The sequence below is a fragment of the Nerophis ophidion genome, linkage group LG10 (genome assembly GCF_033978795.1).
Source record: "Nerophis ophidion isolate RoL-2023_Sa linkage group LG10, RoL_Noph_v1.0, whole genome shotgun sequence".
Lineage (NCBI taxonomy): Eukaryota > Metazoa > Chordata > Actinopteri > Syngnathiformes > Syngnathidae > Nerophis > Nerophis ophidion.
Genome location: NC_084620.1, coordinates 11,429,442 through 11,448,602, shown reverse-complemented (window position 1 = coordinate 11,448,602; position 19,161 = coordinate 11,429,442). Strand labels below are relative to the sequence as shown.

The 19,161-nt window shown below is 40.3% G+C and overlaps 1 protein-coding gene across 1 annotated transcript in view; it reads right to left on the bottom strand.

The window, feature by feature from the left end:
* Positions 1-746: 746 nt before the first annotated feature.
* The window catches only part of wnt5b (wingless-type MMTV integration site family, member 5b), a 142,497-nt gene continuing 124,082 nt past the window's right edge, over positions 747-19,161 (bottom strand). Inside the window, exons 6-7 of the mRNA XM_061912328.1 lie at positions 2,870-3,028; positions 747-2,792 (exon numbers count right to left, since the gene is read on the bottom strand). Coding sequence (XP_061768312.1) covers positions 2,493-2,792; positions 2,870-3,028 — 459 coding nt within the window. The 3' untranslated portion in view covers positions 747-2,492. The remainder of the gene's footprint in view (positions 2,793-2,869; positions 3,029-19,161) is intronic.

The following is a 19,161-nucleotide window of genomic DNA, read 5'->3' as shown; positions in this document are numbered from 1 at the left end:
ATTCTCCCAATCCTCTGCTGTATCATCCATGTATCCATTTTGGTGTAAACTCAACTCGTCGTGTTTGGAGGAAGAAGAATACTGAGTTGGATCCCAAGAACACCATATCTACTGTGAAGTATGGGGGTGGAAACATCATGCTTTGGGGCTGTTTTTCTGCTAAGGGGACAGGACAATTGATCCGTGTTAAGGAAAGAATGAATGGGGCCATGTATCGTGAGATTTTGAGCCAAAACCTCCTTCCATCAGTGAGAGCTTTGAATGGCTGACCAAATACTTATTTTCCACCATAATTTACAAATAAATTCTTTAAAATTCCTATAATGTGATTTTTTTTCCACATTCTGTCTCTCACAGTTGAAGTGTACCTATGATGAAAATTACAGACCTCTGTCATCATTTTAAGTGGAAGAACTTGCACAATCGGTGGCTGACTAAATACTTTTTTGCCCCACTGTATATCAATATAATTCACTCACAAATATAATTCACACACCTCATAATGTTGTGTGCAGGAGAGACCCATCAGAAGGTGCAGGCCTCAAAGAAAAACAAAAGTACCAAGTACCGGGCGAGCACTGTGAGGGCCGCCATGTTTGTGTGATTTAACATTTAATCCAGTTAGTAGTGCGCGGCTAAAAGTAATGAGATTATTAGTGAGGTTACTCTACAACCATGACAGTGCAGTGCTTGTATTACTAAAAAAGGGCAAGAAAAAAAAATGAAAAATGACCAAACAAAAGAAATCCAAAAGACTGGTTTATCAAGAGAATATGTAAAACATACAAAACAGAAAATGAACAGTAATAAAATATATACTTTCTCTTTAAAGTAGCTCGTAATAAATTGCAGTCCAGCTTACACACATTCTTTTTTTTTTCAACATTTGTCAGTTTCATCATTTGGATATTAATTTCATCAGGGAGCTTAAAGGCCTACTGAAACCCACTACTACCGACCACGCAGTCTGATAGTTTATATATCAATGATGAAATATTAACATTGCAACACATGCCAATACGGCCTTTTTAAGTTTACTAAATTGCAATTTTAAATTTCCCGCGAGGTATCCTGTTGAAAACGTCGCGGAATGATGACATGTATGATGACGCATGCGCGTGACGTCACCGTTGTAGCAGACATGTTCTTCCATCCCGATCCAAGCTATAAGTAATCTGCTTTAATCGCATAATTACACAGTATTCTGGACTTCTGTGTTGCTGAATCTTTTGCAATTTGTTCAATTAATAATGGAGAAGTCAAAGAAGAAAGATGTAGGTGGGAAGTGATGTATTGCAGCTGCCTTTAGCCACACAAACACAGCCGGTGTTTCCTTGTTTACATTCCCAAAGGTGAAGCTTTACTATGGAACAGAGCGGTCAAGTGAACATGGTTCTCTACCACATGTCAACCGGCAGGTTTCGGTCAGAAAATTGTGGTAATAATTACCGTAGACATGAGCGGAGCTTGTGTGCTCCTGCAGCTGCGTGGCTTCCCTCAAGAGACACTGGCGGTCACCAAACCCGTGGCCACACCTCTCCGCCTTTCAGGTACCATATAATCTCACTAAAACACTAGTAACACAATAAGCAGATAAGGGATTTTCCAGAATTATCCTAGTAAATCTGAATCGCTCCCACTGCACTCGGCTTTTTTTTCTTTTTTCTAGTCCTTCACTCTCACTATTCTCATCCACAAATCTTTCATCCTCTCTCAAATTAATGGGGAAATCGTCGCTTTCTCGGTCCGAATCGCTCTCGCTGCTGGTGGCTATGATTGTAAACAATGTGAGGATGTGAGGAGCTCTACAACCCCTGACATCACGCGAACATCATCTGCGACTTCCAGTAAAGGCAAGGCTTTTTTATTAGCGACCAAAAGTTGCGAACTTTATCGTCGATGTTCTCTACTAAATCCTTTCAGCAAAAATAATGCAATATCGGGAAATGATCAAGTATGACACATAGAATGGACCTGCTATCCCCGTTCGAATAAGAAAATCTCATTTCAGTAGGCCTTTAACGGACTCATTTCCAATCACAGTCGCTGGACTCATCTCTTCGCTTCATTACTCTCGCTATTGGACAATAACGGAGCTGAGAGCATTATGCTAACTGTGCTAGTACTTTCATTGTCGTAGTATTTTTATTGTAGTAGTATTTTCATAGTATTTCTCAGTCTTCCATGTGTTGACTCCCCCTTCTGCTGATGTGCCGCGATTGTGCATCATCAGCACGTCCGCAGGCCAGAACCTTTCAGGGTGAAAGGTCATATGTCTTTGGGGACTCGAGCAGCCTCGTGGAAGTAGATAACGACGGTGTGTGTGTGTGTGTGTGTGTCTCATTTAAATAATAATCACTGTGTCGTTGACTTGTATATTTCACACGTGTCCTTGTCGGGTCCACCTGCTAAGCCAACGTGGGTTTGGATGAGGAAAGCAGGAAGGGATGGTGTTTACAGGCAGGGAAGGATGGATGAATGAATATTGGCGGTTATTTGCAGACGAACTGGTCGACCAGTGAAGTGCAGCGCTTGCATTTGACGTAGCAGCACCAGTGGAACTTGCAGTGGCAGCGCTCGTGTTTGTACGTCTTGAACTGGTCGTAGCCGCGGCCGCAGCACATCAGCTCGCAGCCGTCCATGCCCTCTGACGTCTTGTTGCACAGGCGGCCACGAGTGCCCAGCGAGCCCGTCGTCTCGTTGTGGAGGCAGTAGTCCGGACTGGGGTCGATGTAGACCAGGTCCTCCGGGGTTGGGGGGTTGAAACGCTTGTCCACCTGCTCCAGTTTGCCCTGAATCAGATAAAGGACAGATTCTTTGTGACGCGTTCGTACAAACTTTTACAAAGTTGCACTCCTTGGCTCGTTACCTTGCGTCCCATGCGCATGGCGGCAGCGCTGTCGTATTTTTCCTTAAGGAATTCGCCAACACGCCTGAAGTCGGCCAGTTGGAGCCAACAGGTCTTGAGGCTGCAGGAACCGGAGACGCCGTGACACTTGCAGGCCACGTTGGCGAGGTTGTACACCGCCTACAACATGAAAAAAAAACAATAATATTTTGATTCACTGGCACATAAGTTAGTCACGTTTTTAGAAGAAATGTCCAGGTGGTACCCCGCCTACTGCCTGAATGCAGCTGAAATAAACGCCAGCATTCCCTGCGACCCCAAAAAGTATAAGCGGTAGAAAATAGATGGATGTCCAAATCTTAGAAGTTTTAGTTTCAAGTGTGGCCCTGCGATGAGGTGGCGACTTGTCCAGGGTGTACCCCGCCTTCCGCCCGATTGTAGCTGAGATAGGCGCCAGCGCCCCCCGTGACCCCAAAAGGGAATAAGCGGTAGAAAATGGATGGATGGATGTGTCTCAAAGCTTTGTTGGCTTTTGAAATGCTGACCTCTGGCGGCGTTTGTGTGCAACTACAATTATTTCTCTGCCGCTCCTACAGATTGTTTGAGCGAGATTAACAGCAGCAGAAAAGGAGGGGGGAGAAAGTAAATACAGTGGGGCAAAAAAGTATTTAGTCAGCCACCGATTGTGCAAGTTCTCCCACTTAAAATGATGACAGAGGTCTGTAATTTTCATCATAGGTACACTTCAACTGTGAGAAATAGAATGTGAAAAAAAATCCAGGAATTCACATTGCAGGAATTTTAAAGAATTTATTTGTAAATTATGGTGGAAAATAAGTATTTGGTCAACCATTCAAAGCTCTCACTGATGGAAGGAGGTTTTGGCTCAAAATCTCACGATACATGGCCCCATTCATGCTTTCCTTAACACAGATCAGTCGTCCTGTACCCTTAGCAGAAAAACAGCCCCAAAGCATGATGTTTTCACCCCCATGCTTCACAGTAGGTATGGTGTTCTTGGGATGCAACTCAGTATTCTTCTTCCTCCAAACACAACGAGTTGAGTTTATACCAAAATGGATACATGGATGATACAGCAGAAGATTGGGAGAATGTCATGTGGTCAGATGAAACCAAAATAGAACTTTTTGGTATAAACTCAACTCGTCGTGTTTGGAGGAAGAAGAATACTGAGTTGCATCCCAAGAACACCAAACCTACTGTGAAGCATGGGGGTGGAAACATCATGCTTGGGGGCTGTCTTTCTGCTAAGGGGACAGGACGATTGATCCGTGTTAAACAGGGGTCGGGAACCTTTTTGGCTGGGAGAGCCATACAAACCAAATATTTTTAAAAGTATTTCCGTGAGAGCCATATAATTTTTTTTCCTTATATATATGCGTGCATTTTTTTAGAAAGACCAACATTTTTAGAGTATAATAAGTCTCTTATTCGTTTGAATAACATTGTTATTCTGAGGCTAACCAACAATAAATAAAACACTTTGTACCATTAGTGCGACTTCTTGAACAGGTGCGGTAGAAACCAGATGGATGGATGAAAATGCATGAGAATGTTTTATATTTTGAACGTTATTTTTGACACTGTGATTACCAGCGGAATTATTCATTACTTATCGTGTTAAGCAATGTCAGCTAAGATTTATCTGAGAGCCAGGTGCAGTCATCAAAATAGCCACATCTGGCTCTAGAGCCATAGGTTCCCTACCCCTGGTGTTAAAGAAAGAATGAATGGGGCCATGTATCGTGATATTTTGAGCCAAAACCTCCTTCCATCAGTGAGAGCTTTGAATTAACGGTTGACCAAATACTTATTTTCCTCTATAATTTACAAATAAATTATTTAAAATTCCTACAATGGGAATTTCTGAAATTTTTTTTCACATCCTTTCTCTCACAGTTGAAGTGTACCTATGTTGAAAATTACAGACCTCTGTCATCATTTTAAGTGGGAGAACTTGCACAATCGGTGGCTGACTAAATACTTGTTTGCCCAACTGTATGTGTAATTATTCAACCATTCATTTTATTATTTTTTTTAGTTTGTTTTTTGTTGTTGTTGCTTTTTTACAACATCAATATCAAAAAGTTTCAATTGTTCAGTAAGCTGCCCCCATAGTGTAAACAAATGTGGTTTCCACTCATGTGAATTGTGTATTTGTGTTTATATTAGGGCTGTCAAAATAAAGAATTATTCAGAAAAAAAATAATCTCATTAATCTTGAACACAATTGCGTTGCAATTTATTTTTGACCATACAAGCTTTTTCCTTAACCGCTTTATGGGCAGTGATCAGATCAACGCATACGTCAGTAAAAAAATGAGTGAGACTGTAACTCGTGTGCTCGCTGGCAAATTTCACTCCAAAAAACAGCTTGAAAAAATATTTGCTAATAAATTGCATGCGTTTAAGTAAAACGTTTTAATAATGTTCCTGGATGGCATTCTTTGACAATACAATTGCATTTGTGTGAAATATTGTGGTCTTTTTCAGCAAGATTTAATCGTGCAAGCGAGCAATCACCTGTAATCAAACATGATTAATTCAGATTCCAAAATGTGATTAATCTGTTTTTCAAAACTAATAATTTGACACCCCTACTATATATGAATGTGTATTAATACTCATAGGTTGCAACCGTACAAATGGAAACCGTGTGTGTCTATAAAATGTTTAGTTTTTTCTGCATTGTACAAACCTCGTTTCCATATGAGTTGAAAAATTGTGTTAGATGTAAATATAAACGGAATACAATGATTTGCAAATCCTTTTCAACCCATATTCAGTTGAATATGCTACAAAGACAACATATTTGATTTTCAAACTGATAAAAAAAAAAAATTCTGCAAATAATCATTAACTTTAGAATTTGATGCCAGCAGCACGTGACAAAGAAGTTGGGAAAGGTGGAAATAAATACTGATAAAGTTGAGGAATGCTCATCAAACACTTATTTGGAACATCCCACAGGTGTGCAGGCTAATTGGGAACAGGTGGGTACCATGATTGGGTATAAAAATAGCTTCCCCAGAAATGCTCAGTCTTTCACAAGAAAGGATGGGGCAAGGTACACCCCTTTGTCCACAATTGCATGAGCAAATAGTCAAACAGTTTAAGAACAACGTTTCTCAAAGTGCAATTGCAAGAAATGTACGGTCCATAATATCATCAAAAGGTTCAGAGAATCTGGAGAAATCACTCCACGTAAGCGGCACGGCCGGAAACCAACATTGAATGACCTTGACCTCCGATCCCTCAGACGGCACTGTATCAAAAACAGACATCAGTCTCTAAAGGATATCACCACATGGGCTCAGGAACACTTCAGAAAACCACTGTCACTATATACAGTTTGTCACTACATCTGTAAGTGCAAGTTAAAGCTCTACTATGCAAAGCGAAAGCCATTTATCAACAACATCCAGAAACGCTGCCGGCTTTTCTGGGCCCGAGATCATCTAAGATGGACTGATGCAAAGTGGAAAAGTGTTCTGTGGTCTGAAGAGTCCACATTTCAAATTGATTTTGGAAATATTCGACATTGTGTTATCCGGACCAAAGGGGAAGCGAACCATCCAGACTGTTATCGACGCAAAGTTTAAAAGCCAGCATCTTTGATTGTATGGGGGTGCATTAGTTCCCAAGGCATGGGCAACCTACACATCTGTGAAGGCACCATTATTGCTGAAAGGTACATACAGGTTTTAGAACAACATATGCTGCAATCTAAGCGCCGTCTTTTTTATGGAAGCCGTTGCTTATTTCAGCAAGACAAAGCCAAGCCACATTCAGCACGTGTTACAACAGCGTGGCTTCGTAAAAAAAGAGGGCGGGTACTTTCCTGACCCGCCTGCAGTCCAGACCTGTCTCCCATCGAAAATGTGTGCCGCATTATGAAGCGTAAAATACGACAGCGGAGACCCCGGACTGTGGAACGACTGAAGCTCTACATAAAACAAGAATGGGAAAGAATTCCACTTTCAAATATTGTACGTTGGACCACCTCGCTAGCATGGGAATACTTCGCCGGCTACATCCAGCGGCCTTTGACGCAGCAGAGTATAGTACCAGCGGGGACCGTCAATGGAAGACACGTAAGCGGTGTGATCGGAAGCAGAGGCGGGGCTGCTGAGCGGGTCTAACAAAAACTCACAAACTGGACTACCTGAAGCTGGATTTAAATGGAAGACGCGAGTCTGCTAGTCTGGGTGAGGAGTCAGTTAAATTAGAACTAGCCAGCGCCAGGCTGGATAATCCATGCACACATAGCAATTTTCTTAGAATAATACACAGCTCTGTGTCAGAGTTGGACATGCGTTCTACCGAGGTGGCAAATTATGATGCGTTCAGTTTTTTGCAGCACCAAACAAACAATCTGAAAATTCCCGTCATATCAATTCCTAGATATGGTCGTAATTATTTTAAGTGCACTACGCATAATAAACCCAACATCATCAATATTGCTACTATGGATAATTTGATCAAAAACTCCTTAAAGGCCTACTGAAACCCACTACTACCGACCACACAGTCCGATAGTTTATACATCAATGATGAAATATTAACATTGCAACACATGCCAATACGGCTTTTTTAGTTTACTAAATTGCAATTTTAAATTTCCCAGGAGTTTTGTCTTGGAAACGTCGTGTAATGATGACGTGTACGCAGGACATCATGCGTTTTTAGGAAGTATGAGCGCTATGTACACACACACAGGTAAAAGTCATCGGCTTTAACGGCATAATTACACAGTATTTTGGACATTTGTGTTGCTGAATCTTTTGCAATTTGTTCAATTAATATTGGAGAAGTCACAGTAGAAAGATGGAGTTGGGAAGCTTTAGCCTTTAGCCACACAAACACACGGTGATTCCTTGTTTAAAATTCCCTGAGCTGAAACTTTCCTATGGATCAGAGCGCGGTCAAGCAGGTTTTGGTGAGAAAATTGTGGTTAAAAAGTCGCCACTTACCGGATATCAGCTGAGCTTGTGTCGTCCGTACAGCTGCCGTCGACACCCGTGAGACATGGTGTCAAGACACCCGTGGACAAACCCCTCCGACTATCAGGTAATATTAAACTCACTAAAACACTAGCAGCACAATAGAAAGATAAGGGATTTCCCAGAATTATCCTAGTAAATGTGTTTAAAAACATCGGAATACGTCCCAATGCTATCACGTTTTTTTTTATTTATTTTAACTCGTTTTTTCCCCCCGTTTTTTTTTCTAGTCTAACGCTTTTAATATCCTCAAACATGAATCTTTCATCCTCGCTCAAATTAAAGGGAAATTGTCATTTTCTAGGTCCAAATAATTTTTTTTGTTGGAGGCTCCCATTAAAATCAATGTGAATATGTGAGGAGCCGCCACACTTGCGACGTCATCGTCTGTGACTTCCGGTAAAGGCGAAGCTTTTTCAGGAAGTACCAAAAGTGACGAACTTTATCGTCGATTTTCTCTACTAAATCCTTTCAGCAAAAATATCGCAATATCGCGAAATTATCAAGTATGACACAGAATGGACCTGCTATTCCTGTTTAAATAAGAAAATCTCATTTCAGTAGGCCTTTAAAACAGCCCACTACCTATAATATGGGCTTTTTAAAGATAAGATCATTTTCTCCCAAAACTTTATTAATTAATGAGGTCATTAGAGACAACAATCTTAACGTCATCGGTCTCAGCGAAACCTGGCTTAAACCAGACGACTTTTTGCACTAAATTAGGCATCTCCTCCTCACTATACGAATGCGCATATTGCCCGTCCCCTTAAAAGGCATGGGGGGGGGGGGGGGGGGGGGGGGGGTCTCACTAATATACAACGAAAACTTTAACCTTATTCCTAACCTAAACAATAAATATAAATCATTTGAAGTGCTTACTATGAGGTCCGTCACACCGCTGCCTCTATACCTGGCTGTTATCTACCGCCCCCCAAGGCCCTATTCAGACTTTATCATTAGAAAGGAGATTAAAGACAATGCGTCCCAGCTACAACGGGGTTATATTAACACAGATATGACTGTATATATGGCAGATACTGCCCTCCAAAATAGTTTCTCTCGTTTTGATGAAATAACATTAGAATAATTTTTACAATGTGTAAATGGAATAATACAAACAACATGTTTATTTGACCCACTTTCTGGGAAACTTACCAAGGAACTCTTTGTATTATTAAGTCCATCAGTGCCAAATAGTATAAACTTATCCCTTTCCTCTGGCACTGTTCCCCTAGCATTCAAAAAAGCGGTTATTCATCCTCTCCTTAAAAGACCTAATATCGATCCTGACCTCATGGTAAACTACCAACCGGTGTCTCACCTTCCCTTTATTTCGAAAATCCTCAAAAAAATTGTTGCAGAGCAGCTAAATGAACACTTAGCGTCTAACAATCTATGTGAAACCTTTCAATCCGGTTTCAGGGCAAATCACTCAACGCAGACAGCCCTTGCAAAAATGACTAATGATCTATTGCTAACGATGGATTCTGATGCGTCATCTATGTTGCTGCTCCTCGATCTTAGCGCTGTTTTCGATACCATTGATCATAAAATTTTATTAGAGCTTATCAAAACACGAAACGGTATGTCAGACTTAGCCCTGTCATGGTTTAACTCTTATCTTACTGACAGGATGCAGTGCGTCTCCCATAACAATGTGACCTCAGACTATGTTAAGGTAACGTGTGGAGTTCCCCAGGGTTCGTTCCTTGGCCCTGCACTCTTCAGAATGTACATGCTGCCGCTAGGTGACATCATACGCTAATACGGTGTTAGCTTTCACTGTTATGCTGATGACACCCAACTCTACATGCCCCTAAAGCTGACCAACATGCCAGATTGTAGTCAGCTGGAGGCGTGTCTTAATGAAATTAAACAATGGATGTCCGCTATCCTTTTGCAACTCAACGCCAAAAAAAAAACGAAATGCTGATTATCGGTCCTGCTAGATACCGACCTCCATTTAATAATACAACTTTGACATTTGACAACCAAACAATTAAACAAGGCGACTCGGTAAAGAATCTGGGTATTATCTTTCACCCAACTCTCTCGTTTGAGTCACACATTAAAAGCGTAATAAAACGGCCTTCTTTCATCTCCGTAATATCGCTAAAATTTGCTCCATTTTGTCCACTAAAGACGCCGAGATCATTATCCATGCGTTTGTTACGTCTCGCCTCGATTACTGTAACGTATTATTTTCGGGTCTCCCCATGTCTAGCATTAAAAGATTACAGTTGGTACAAAATGCGGCTGCTAGACTTTTGACAAGAACAAGAACGTTTGATCATATTACGCCTGTACTGGTTCACCTGCACTGGCTTCCTGTGCACTTAAGATGTGACTTCAAGGTTTTACTACTCCGACTCCGGCTTATTAGTGATTCCCAGAGCCCAAAAAAAGTCTGCGGGCTATAGAGCGTTTTCCATTCGGGCTCCAGTACTCTGGAATGCCCTCCCGGTAACAGTTAGAGATGCTATCTCAGTAGAAGCATTTAACTCTCATTTTAAAACTAATTTGTATACTCTAGCCTTTAAATAGACCCCCTTTTTAGACCAGTTAATCTGCTGTTTCTTTTCTTTTTCTCCTCTGTCCCACTCTCCCTTGTGGAGGAGGTCTGGTCCGGTGGCCATGGATTAGGTACTGGCTGTCCAGAGTCGGGACCCAGGATGGACCGCTGATCCAGAGTCGGGACCCAGGATGGACCGCTCGCCTGTGTATCGGCTGGGGACATCTCTGCGCTGCTGATCCGCCTCCGCTTGGGATGGTTTCCTGCTGGCTCCACTTTGGACGGGACTCTCGCTACTATATTGGATCCACTTTGGACTGGAGTCTCATGGTTATGTTAGATCCACTATGGAATGGACTTTCACAATATCATGTTAGACCCGCTCGACATCCACTGGTGTGAGTTTTTCCTTGCCCTTATGTGGGCTCTACCGAGGATGTCGTTGTGGTTTGTGCAGACCTTTGAGACATTTGTGATTCAGGGCTATATAAATAAACATTGATTGATTGAACAATTAGTTTCCTCAGTTCCCAAACGTTTATTGAGTGTTGTTAAAAGAAAAGGTGATGTAACACAGTGATGAACATGCCCTTTCCCAACTACTTTGGCACGTGTTGCACCCATGAAATTCTAAGTTAATTATTATTTGCAGAAAGAGTTTGAACATCAAATATCTTGTCTTTGTAGTGCATTCAATTGAATATGGGTTGAAAAGGATTTGCAAATCACTGTATTCTGTTTATATTTACATCTAACAGAATTTCCCAACTCATATGGAAACGGGGTTTGTAAGTAAAGTTAAAGTACCAATGATTGTCACACACACTAGGTGTGGTGAAATTTGTCCTCTGTATTTGACCCAATACCTTGGTCACCCCCTGGGAAGTGAGGGGAGCCGAGGGCAGCAGCTCGGGAATCATTTATGGTGATTTAACCCCCAATTCCAACCCTTGATGCTGAGTACCAAGCAGGGAGGCAAATGGGTCCCTTTTTTATAGTCGTTGGTATGACTCGGCCGGGGTTTAAAACTCCCAACCTACCGATCTCAGGGCGGACACACTAACCACTAGGCCACTGAGTAGGTGGTCCGGGGCAGTAAAAGGCAGGCTGTTCATTTAGCAGTCTCACAGCCTGGGGATACAGACTGTGAGACATTCTGGTGGTCCTGGCGCAAATCGATCTATACCTCCTTCCAGAGGGTAGCATGTTGAAGAGGCCATGTGCTGGGTGGTATCTGTCCTTCAGGATGTTGCGTGCTGTGTACATGGCACTCATCTCTGGGAGTATCGTCCATGTAATTTTCCCCGCTGTTTTAACCACTTGCTGGAGGGCCTGTTGGTTCGCTTTAGTGCAGCTAGCAAACCACACTAAAAAGCCGTAAGTTAGGACACTGCTGATGGCACAGTTGTAAAAGTTTACCATTGATTTCTGCGGAACGTTTGCACATTTTAGTTTCCTTAGAAAGAAAATACGTTGTTGGGCCTTTCCGACTGTAGAAGCAGTGTTAATGTCCCAGCATAGATCTTCTGTTATGGTCACCCCTTAAAAAAACGTGCAGTAAAACTTTTCATGAACTCAACTCACCATGTGTGTTCTTAAATTTGTGTTCCACGTCTTCGATGAAGAGAGCAGTTATGATTTCGGTGTACAGAGTAAACAACTAAAAACTAAGATTTGGGGAATTGTTTTCTCTAAACGAATACATTTAATTTTCCTGAAGGAATCAATAAAGTAACATCTATCTATCTATCTATCTATCTATTTGTTGAAATATGGCCAAGGACACGCATTAATGTGGGTTTCCTTCATCACTAAATGAAAAATATAATCTCCAAGAGAGAATCCCTCTGCCATTTTCTAGTATGTTTATTTTTTTGGAGTAGTCAGCTTGAAGCGCCCCTCTGTCTCCGACTCCATCGTTGTCATGTAACATGAGTGCCTGTCTGTTATGAGTTTGCTTACTAGTTTCGATAACCCGCTTTATCTTGGCTCTGATTGGCTAGTCCGTAAAGGATGTTTCGCCCTAACCTTAGCCAATTGTGACTCATCACAATTACCATGAATTGATTAACGTGGACCCCGGACATGGACTTAAACAAATGGAAAAACTTATTCGGGTGTTACCATTTAGTGGTCAAGTGTATGGAATATGTACTGTACTGTGCAATCTACTAATAAAAGTCTTAATCAATCAATCAATTGTAGATTTTCTCGTATGCATGGATGTTCTCGTTCATTCAGGTCATTTTATTTTGTCCATATTTTTTTGGCTTGGATTCGCAGTCCATTTTCTCTCTTTGTAGCTTTGATGTAAGTTACCTAGCTACATGGGTATAAAAGTAAGGAAAAGCTACTTGTTAAAAAAGTAGCAAAGCTACCGCCAACTTACTGGAAAATGTAGTTAAGCTACGTAGCTTAGCTACATGTAGCGTGTTACTGCCCATCATTGCATAGTTAGTGTTTAAATTACAAAAACAAAAAAGGGAAGAGGAATCCCAGCAAAACTAATGGCGCCATCCAGAAAGGACTTTAGGGGGCGCTGTTCACCCCGTAACACATTAAGCAAACACATCACTCTTGGTATTTAGCCTCATCCAAAGTGTGTTCTTCATTATCATCACTTGCTGTCCTCTCCTCATGTTGCCTGAGCCCAATTACCTTTTCACCTCTGTTAACCTTTGACCCCTCGCTCCCTTCTCTTTTCCTACCCAGCAGGCATAGCACTCGGCACCCTACAATTCCGCCATCCAACCTCGGTGACCCTCCCACTCCTTTAGACACACAGTGATGTGTTGTGCTGCATACCTTTAATTGATTGTTTAATTCAATCAATCAATCAATGTTTATTTATATAGCCCTAAATCACAAGTGTCTCAAAGGGCTGCACAAGCCACTACGACATCCTCGGTTCAGTGCCCAAATAAGGGCAAGGAGAAACTCACAACGCAGTGGGATGTCAATGACAAATTAATTGTCTGTAATGTAGGTTTTTTTTTTTTATGTAGTATGTCGAATCTTTATATTCATTAGTATTTCAACTGTTTATTTAAGAGGTTATTTTTGGGCTTGTATTTTGTCAATACTATGCTCTCTAATGGTGCATGCACCCCACAGACATTTTTTTGCATTTTCATGCTTGGAAGAGTATTTTTAAATGTTACTCATTAAATTGATTTACGTGGACCCCGACTTAAACAAGTTGAAAAATTTATTCGGGTGTTACCATTTACTGGTCAATTGTACGGAATATGTACTGAACTGTGCAATCTACTAATAAACAATTCAATCAATCAAGCAATCAAGCAATGTTTTATTTTTGTGGCTCAAGAAAATAAATAAAAACAACAATTGAAACATTCAGTTAAAAAGACAAACATGTTTTTAACTTTGCTTGATTTGTATTCCCGCTAAAAGTAATTATATTTAATAAAAAAAATACAATTTCCAATATTCACAGAAAACCATTTTATAACGTATTGATTTCTAACAAAAACAAATGTTTTAAGTTTTATAGTATTCACTAATTTGTTTGAATTAAAAAATTGTGTATTATTTTTCATTTTAGAATAAAAATATAGTAAATAAGATGCTGTAAATGCATATAAATGATACATTTTTGGATTGTGATGATATCTGTTTGTATTATTTATAGGTAATCTTCTACGTGTAAAACAAAAAGAATATAATAAATAAAGTTCAATGGTTCAAAGATGTAAATAATACTAGATTATTTTTTAATGAAAATTAATATTCTTCAAAGAATAAAAAAAATATTTTCAACTTTTAAAGGATTTATATTGGTCAGTATATCTTGTGCAAGTGCAAAATTAATCCATTGATATTCATTATATTTTTCTGTTGTATCAAGTTTTAGGACTTAAAAAAATAAATCAAAATGATACAAAACAGTAATAAATGTTTCTGCATTCTTATATGTATTTTTAAAAAAAATATTTTTCTTTCGTACTTCACTTTCCTGTCACGTTACTTGGAGTGTGTAGATGAATGTGGTAAGAAAGTGTGGAAGTTTTTAGGATGGGTAGGTGGTTGGGGTGGCTAGGTGGGTGGTTCGGTGTGTGAGGGGAAGGAAACCTGTATTTATTTTATCCTGTTAATAAAATCCATATCATCCATCCATCTTCTTCCGCTTATCCGAGGCCGGGTCGCGGGGGCAGCAGCCTAAGCAGGGAAGCCCAGACTTCCCTCTCCCCAGCCACTTCGTCCAGCTCCTCCCGGGAGATCCCGAGGCGTTACCATGCCAGCCGGGAGACATAGTCTTCCCAACGTGTCCTGGGTCTTCCCCGTGGCCTCCTACCGGTTGGACGTGCCCTAAACACCTCCCTAGGAAGGCGTTCTGGTGGCATCCTGACCCGATGCCTGAGCCACCTCATCTGGCTCCTCTCGATGTGGAAGAGAAGCGGCTTTACTTTGAGCTCCTCCCGGATGACAGAGCTTTTCACCCTATCTCTAAGGGAGAGCCCCGCCACACGGCGGAGGAAACTTATTTCGGCCGCTTGTACCCGTGATCTTATCCTTTCTGTCATGACCCAAAGTTCATGACCATATGTGAGGATGGGAACGGAGATCGACCGGTAAATTGAGAGCTTTGCCTTCCGGCTCAGCTCCTTCTTCACCACAACGGATCGGTACAACGTCCGCATTACTGAAGACGCCGCACCGATCTGCCTGTCGATCTCACAATCCACACTTCCCTCACTCGTGAACAAGACTCCTAGGTACTTGAACTCCTCCACTTGTGGCAGGGCCCTTAATAAAATGAATAAAAAAAAGATAAAAAACATTGTTTTTATCTTTATTATATATTATTCCATAATGTTCTCTGCATGTTTTTAGCCCAAATGTAGCTTGTTTGAAGCTAAAAAACACTGACAATACATTATTTAAATTTTTTTTTTAATTCTGTTGTCTCTCATGCTGAGGTTATTTGACAAGCTAGCGGAAGTTATTTTACAAAAACATCATCTTGGTGACTGATAAATGTGTTTGTACAATGACAATGTACATTTACTTTTGTGTGTGTGCGTGTCAGTACCGCCTCATTTGATTTGTGTCAGTGAGCCCCCAAATGTGTGTGTGTGTGTAACAAGTACTGCCTCATTTGATTTGTGTCAGTGAGCGCACCAACGTGTGTGTGTGTGTGTGTGTGTGTCTTTGAGAGTCAGGGGAGTGTGACGGAGGTCCATCGCTCACCATCCGTCGTCTGTCTGCTGATGCTTCTCACTACCTCTCTCTCTCCCAAACACTCACACACACTCACACTCACACGCACACACGCCCGCCCCTGTCACGTCGACAAAAGCACGGTGGTTTGCCTTGCTCAACCAAGCGCTACAAATCCTAGCTTGGAACAAAGCTGCGTATGTTTTTGGGTAAAAAAAAAAAAAGTGTTTCATCTTTCTTCCGTTTGGATGAACGTCAAGACAATGAAAGTGGAAAATGTGTCGACACCATAGATGCCTCACACACTCTCTTACAGCCCCAGCGGGACCCTCATGGTAGGAACACAAGCTCACCAGGCCCTGACCTTTGACCTTGGATACACACACACACACACACACACACACACACACACACACACACACACACACACACACACTGACAGAGAAAACCAGGCTCACTGTCTCTCGCACAAATCAAACAGGATGCACATGAAACAGACCTCTTGTCTTGTAAACAGTTTCATTTTCCTCAAGTTCTGTCCAACACGGGCAGAGCAAATGGACCTTTTATGAGTGTGTGTGAGTGTGTGTGTGTGTGTGTGTAACTGAGTGAGTGAGCGAGTGAGAGAAAAAGAGAGAGAGCTCAATCAAAGGTGAAAGGTTTCTTTTAGTGGCGTTCTCCTCAAACAACTTAAGCTACTTTTGTTGCAGTAACACAATTTAGTGCAAGATGAAAGCAAGACTTTTTATTCTATTGTCCTAGGGATATTTAACACTGTATGAGCGTGTGGCTGTGTGTGTATATGTGCATAGGTGTGTGTGTTACGCTGCTGGAATGTGCATTGACCGGGTGAACTATAGCCAGACTCCAAGGGCGTTAGCAGCTCTACCATTTGGACCCTCCTAATAAATAACCTTAACACACACGCACACACAAACACACACACACACACGCACGCACACACACACACATTCCATCATCCAAGTGGAGGACGCTCCATCCAAGCGTCCATTTTCAAAGACTTCAATACTGCGCTTGTCATCATTAGTTGACGGGTACCTCTCACATTTAAATTCATACGGTGCCAAAACCTTGTAGTCAATGGGACTGATTTTTTTGCGTCTTGATGAATTCCAATTGTTAAAAAAAACATCTACATTTTTCGTATTCAAGATGAAACACTGAGCTGTCCTGTGCAGTTGTTGTCTTGACTTCTTATACTTGTGTGTCTGATTTTCAAGGACTGTACAGTATTATTTCTTAGTCTTTGTCATTAAGTTCAATGTGCCAGTCTTGTCCTTTGTTGAATCCTGCAAGGTGTTTGTACTGTAAGTATTGCACTTTATACATACCAGGGCCCTCATGTAACAAGCTTGTGTACGCACAAAAAGTAGGCGTACAACCTCTTTCATGGCAAAGATAAGCTGTATCAAGACTGACGCTGATGTGGAAACGTGCACTGCCTCACGGCCACTGTTCTTTTTGTTGTCAAATTTTCTTGTCTATGATCTATTTTCCCCTGGCGGAAACAGGACGATAACCAGTGATGGCCAGTAACAAGCTACATGTAGCTAAGCTACATAGCTTGAATACATTTTCCAGTAACTTAAGCTATTTTTTTTACGAGTAGCTTTCCCTTTAGCATAGCTAATTTTACACCAATGTAGTTTTTTAATTAACTGAAGGAACTCTCCTGAAGGAATCAATAAAGTACTATCTATCTATCTAGGTCAGGGGTCACCAACGCGGTGCCCATGGGCACCAGGTAGCCCGTATGGACCAGATGAGGAGCCCGCTGGCCTGTTCTAAAAATAGCTCAAATAGCAGCACTTACCAGTGAGCTGCCTCTATTTTTTAAATTGTATTTATTTACTAGCAAGCTGGTCTCACTTTGCACGACATTTGTAATTCTAGGAGAGACAAAATTCGAAGAGAATTTGAAAATCCAAGAAAATATTTTAAAGACTTGGTCTTCACTTGCTTAAATAAATTCATTTATTTTATTACTTTGCTTCTTATAACTTTCAGAAAGACAATTTTAGAGAAAAAATACAACTTTTAAAATGATTTTAGGATTTCTAAACACATAAAACTTTTTACTTTAAATTCCTTCCTCTTTCCTGACAATTTAAATCAATGTTCAAGTTTTTTTTTTATTGTAAAGAATAATAAATACATTTTAATTTAATTCTTCATTTTAGCTTCTGTTTTTTCGACAAAGAATATTTGTGAAATATTTCTTCAAACTTATTATTATTAAAATTCAAAAAATGTATTCTGGCAAATCTAGAAAATCTGTAGAATCAAATTTAAATCTTATTTCAAAGTCTTTTGAATTTCTTTTAAAATTTTTGTTCTGGAAAATCTAGAAGAAATAATGATTTGTCTTTGTTAGAAATATAGCTTGGTCCAATGTGTTATATATTATAACAAAGTGCAGATTGGATTTTAACCTATTTAAAACATTTCATAAAAATTCTAAAATTAGTTTTAATCAGGAAAAATTAATAATAATGTTCCATAAATTATTTTTAAATTTTTTCAAAAAGATTCGAATTAGCTAGTTTTTCTCTTCATTTTTTTTCGGTTGAATTTTGAATTTTAAAGAGTCGAAATTGAAAATAAACTATGTTTCAAAATCTAATTTTCATTTTTTTTGTGTTTTCCCCTCTTTGAAACCGTTCAAACAGTGTTTTTTTCATTATTTATTCCCTACAAAAAACCTTCCGTAAAAGGAAAAAAAAAATGTACGACGGAATGACAGACAGAAATACCCTTTTTTAAAAAATATATTTATAGATTTATTTATTAAAGGTAAAAAAATGGTTATTTCTGGCAATTTATTTAAGTGTGTATCAAACTGGTAGCCCTTCGCATTAATCAGTACCCAAGAAGTAGCTCTTGGTTTCAAAAAGGTTGGTGACCCCTGATCTAGGTAGCTTACATCAAAGCTACAAGCTACAAAGAGAGAAAATGGACTGCAAATCCAGGCCAAAAAATATGGAGAAAATACAATGACCTGGAGGAATGAGAACATCCATATATATGGAGCAAATCCATGGTGATTGGTTGGTCTTCGTATGATAAGACACAAATAGCTAAGGTGAGGGCGAAACATTATGGACTGGCCAATCAGAGACAAGATAAGCCAGTTAATCGGAACTCGGAAGAAAAATCATAGCAATCACCCACTCATGAAACATGACGGCGAGGGAGTCAGAGACAGAGGGACGCTTCAAGCTGACCACTCAAAAAAAAACACAAGAAAAATGGAAAATGGCAGAGGAATTTTCTCCCGCAGATTAAATTTTACCTTCAGTAATGAAGATGACGTGCAGGAAACCCCAAACAATGCGTGTCCTTGGCCATATTTAGACAAATGTATGCGTTTAGAGAAAACAATGCCCCAAACCTTAGCTTTTAGTTGTTTACTCTTTAAACCAAAATCATAACTGCTCCCTTCATCTAAGACATGGAACACAAATTTAGGAACACACATTAAGGTGAGTTGAGGTCATGAAAAGTTTTACTGCACATAACTGTTACCAACTGTTCCCACACAACACACAAGTCATTGTTTTTTTTTGCGTGAA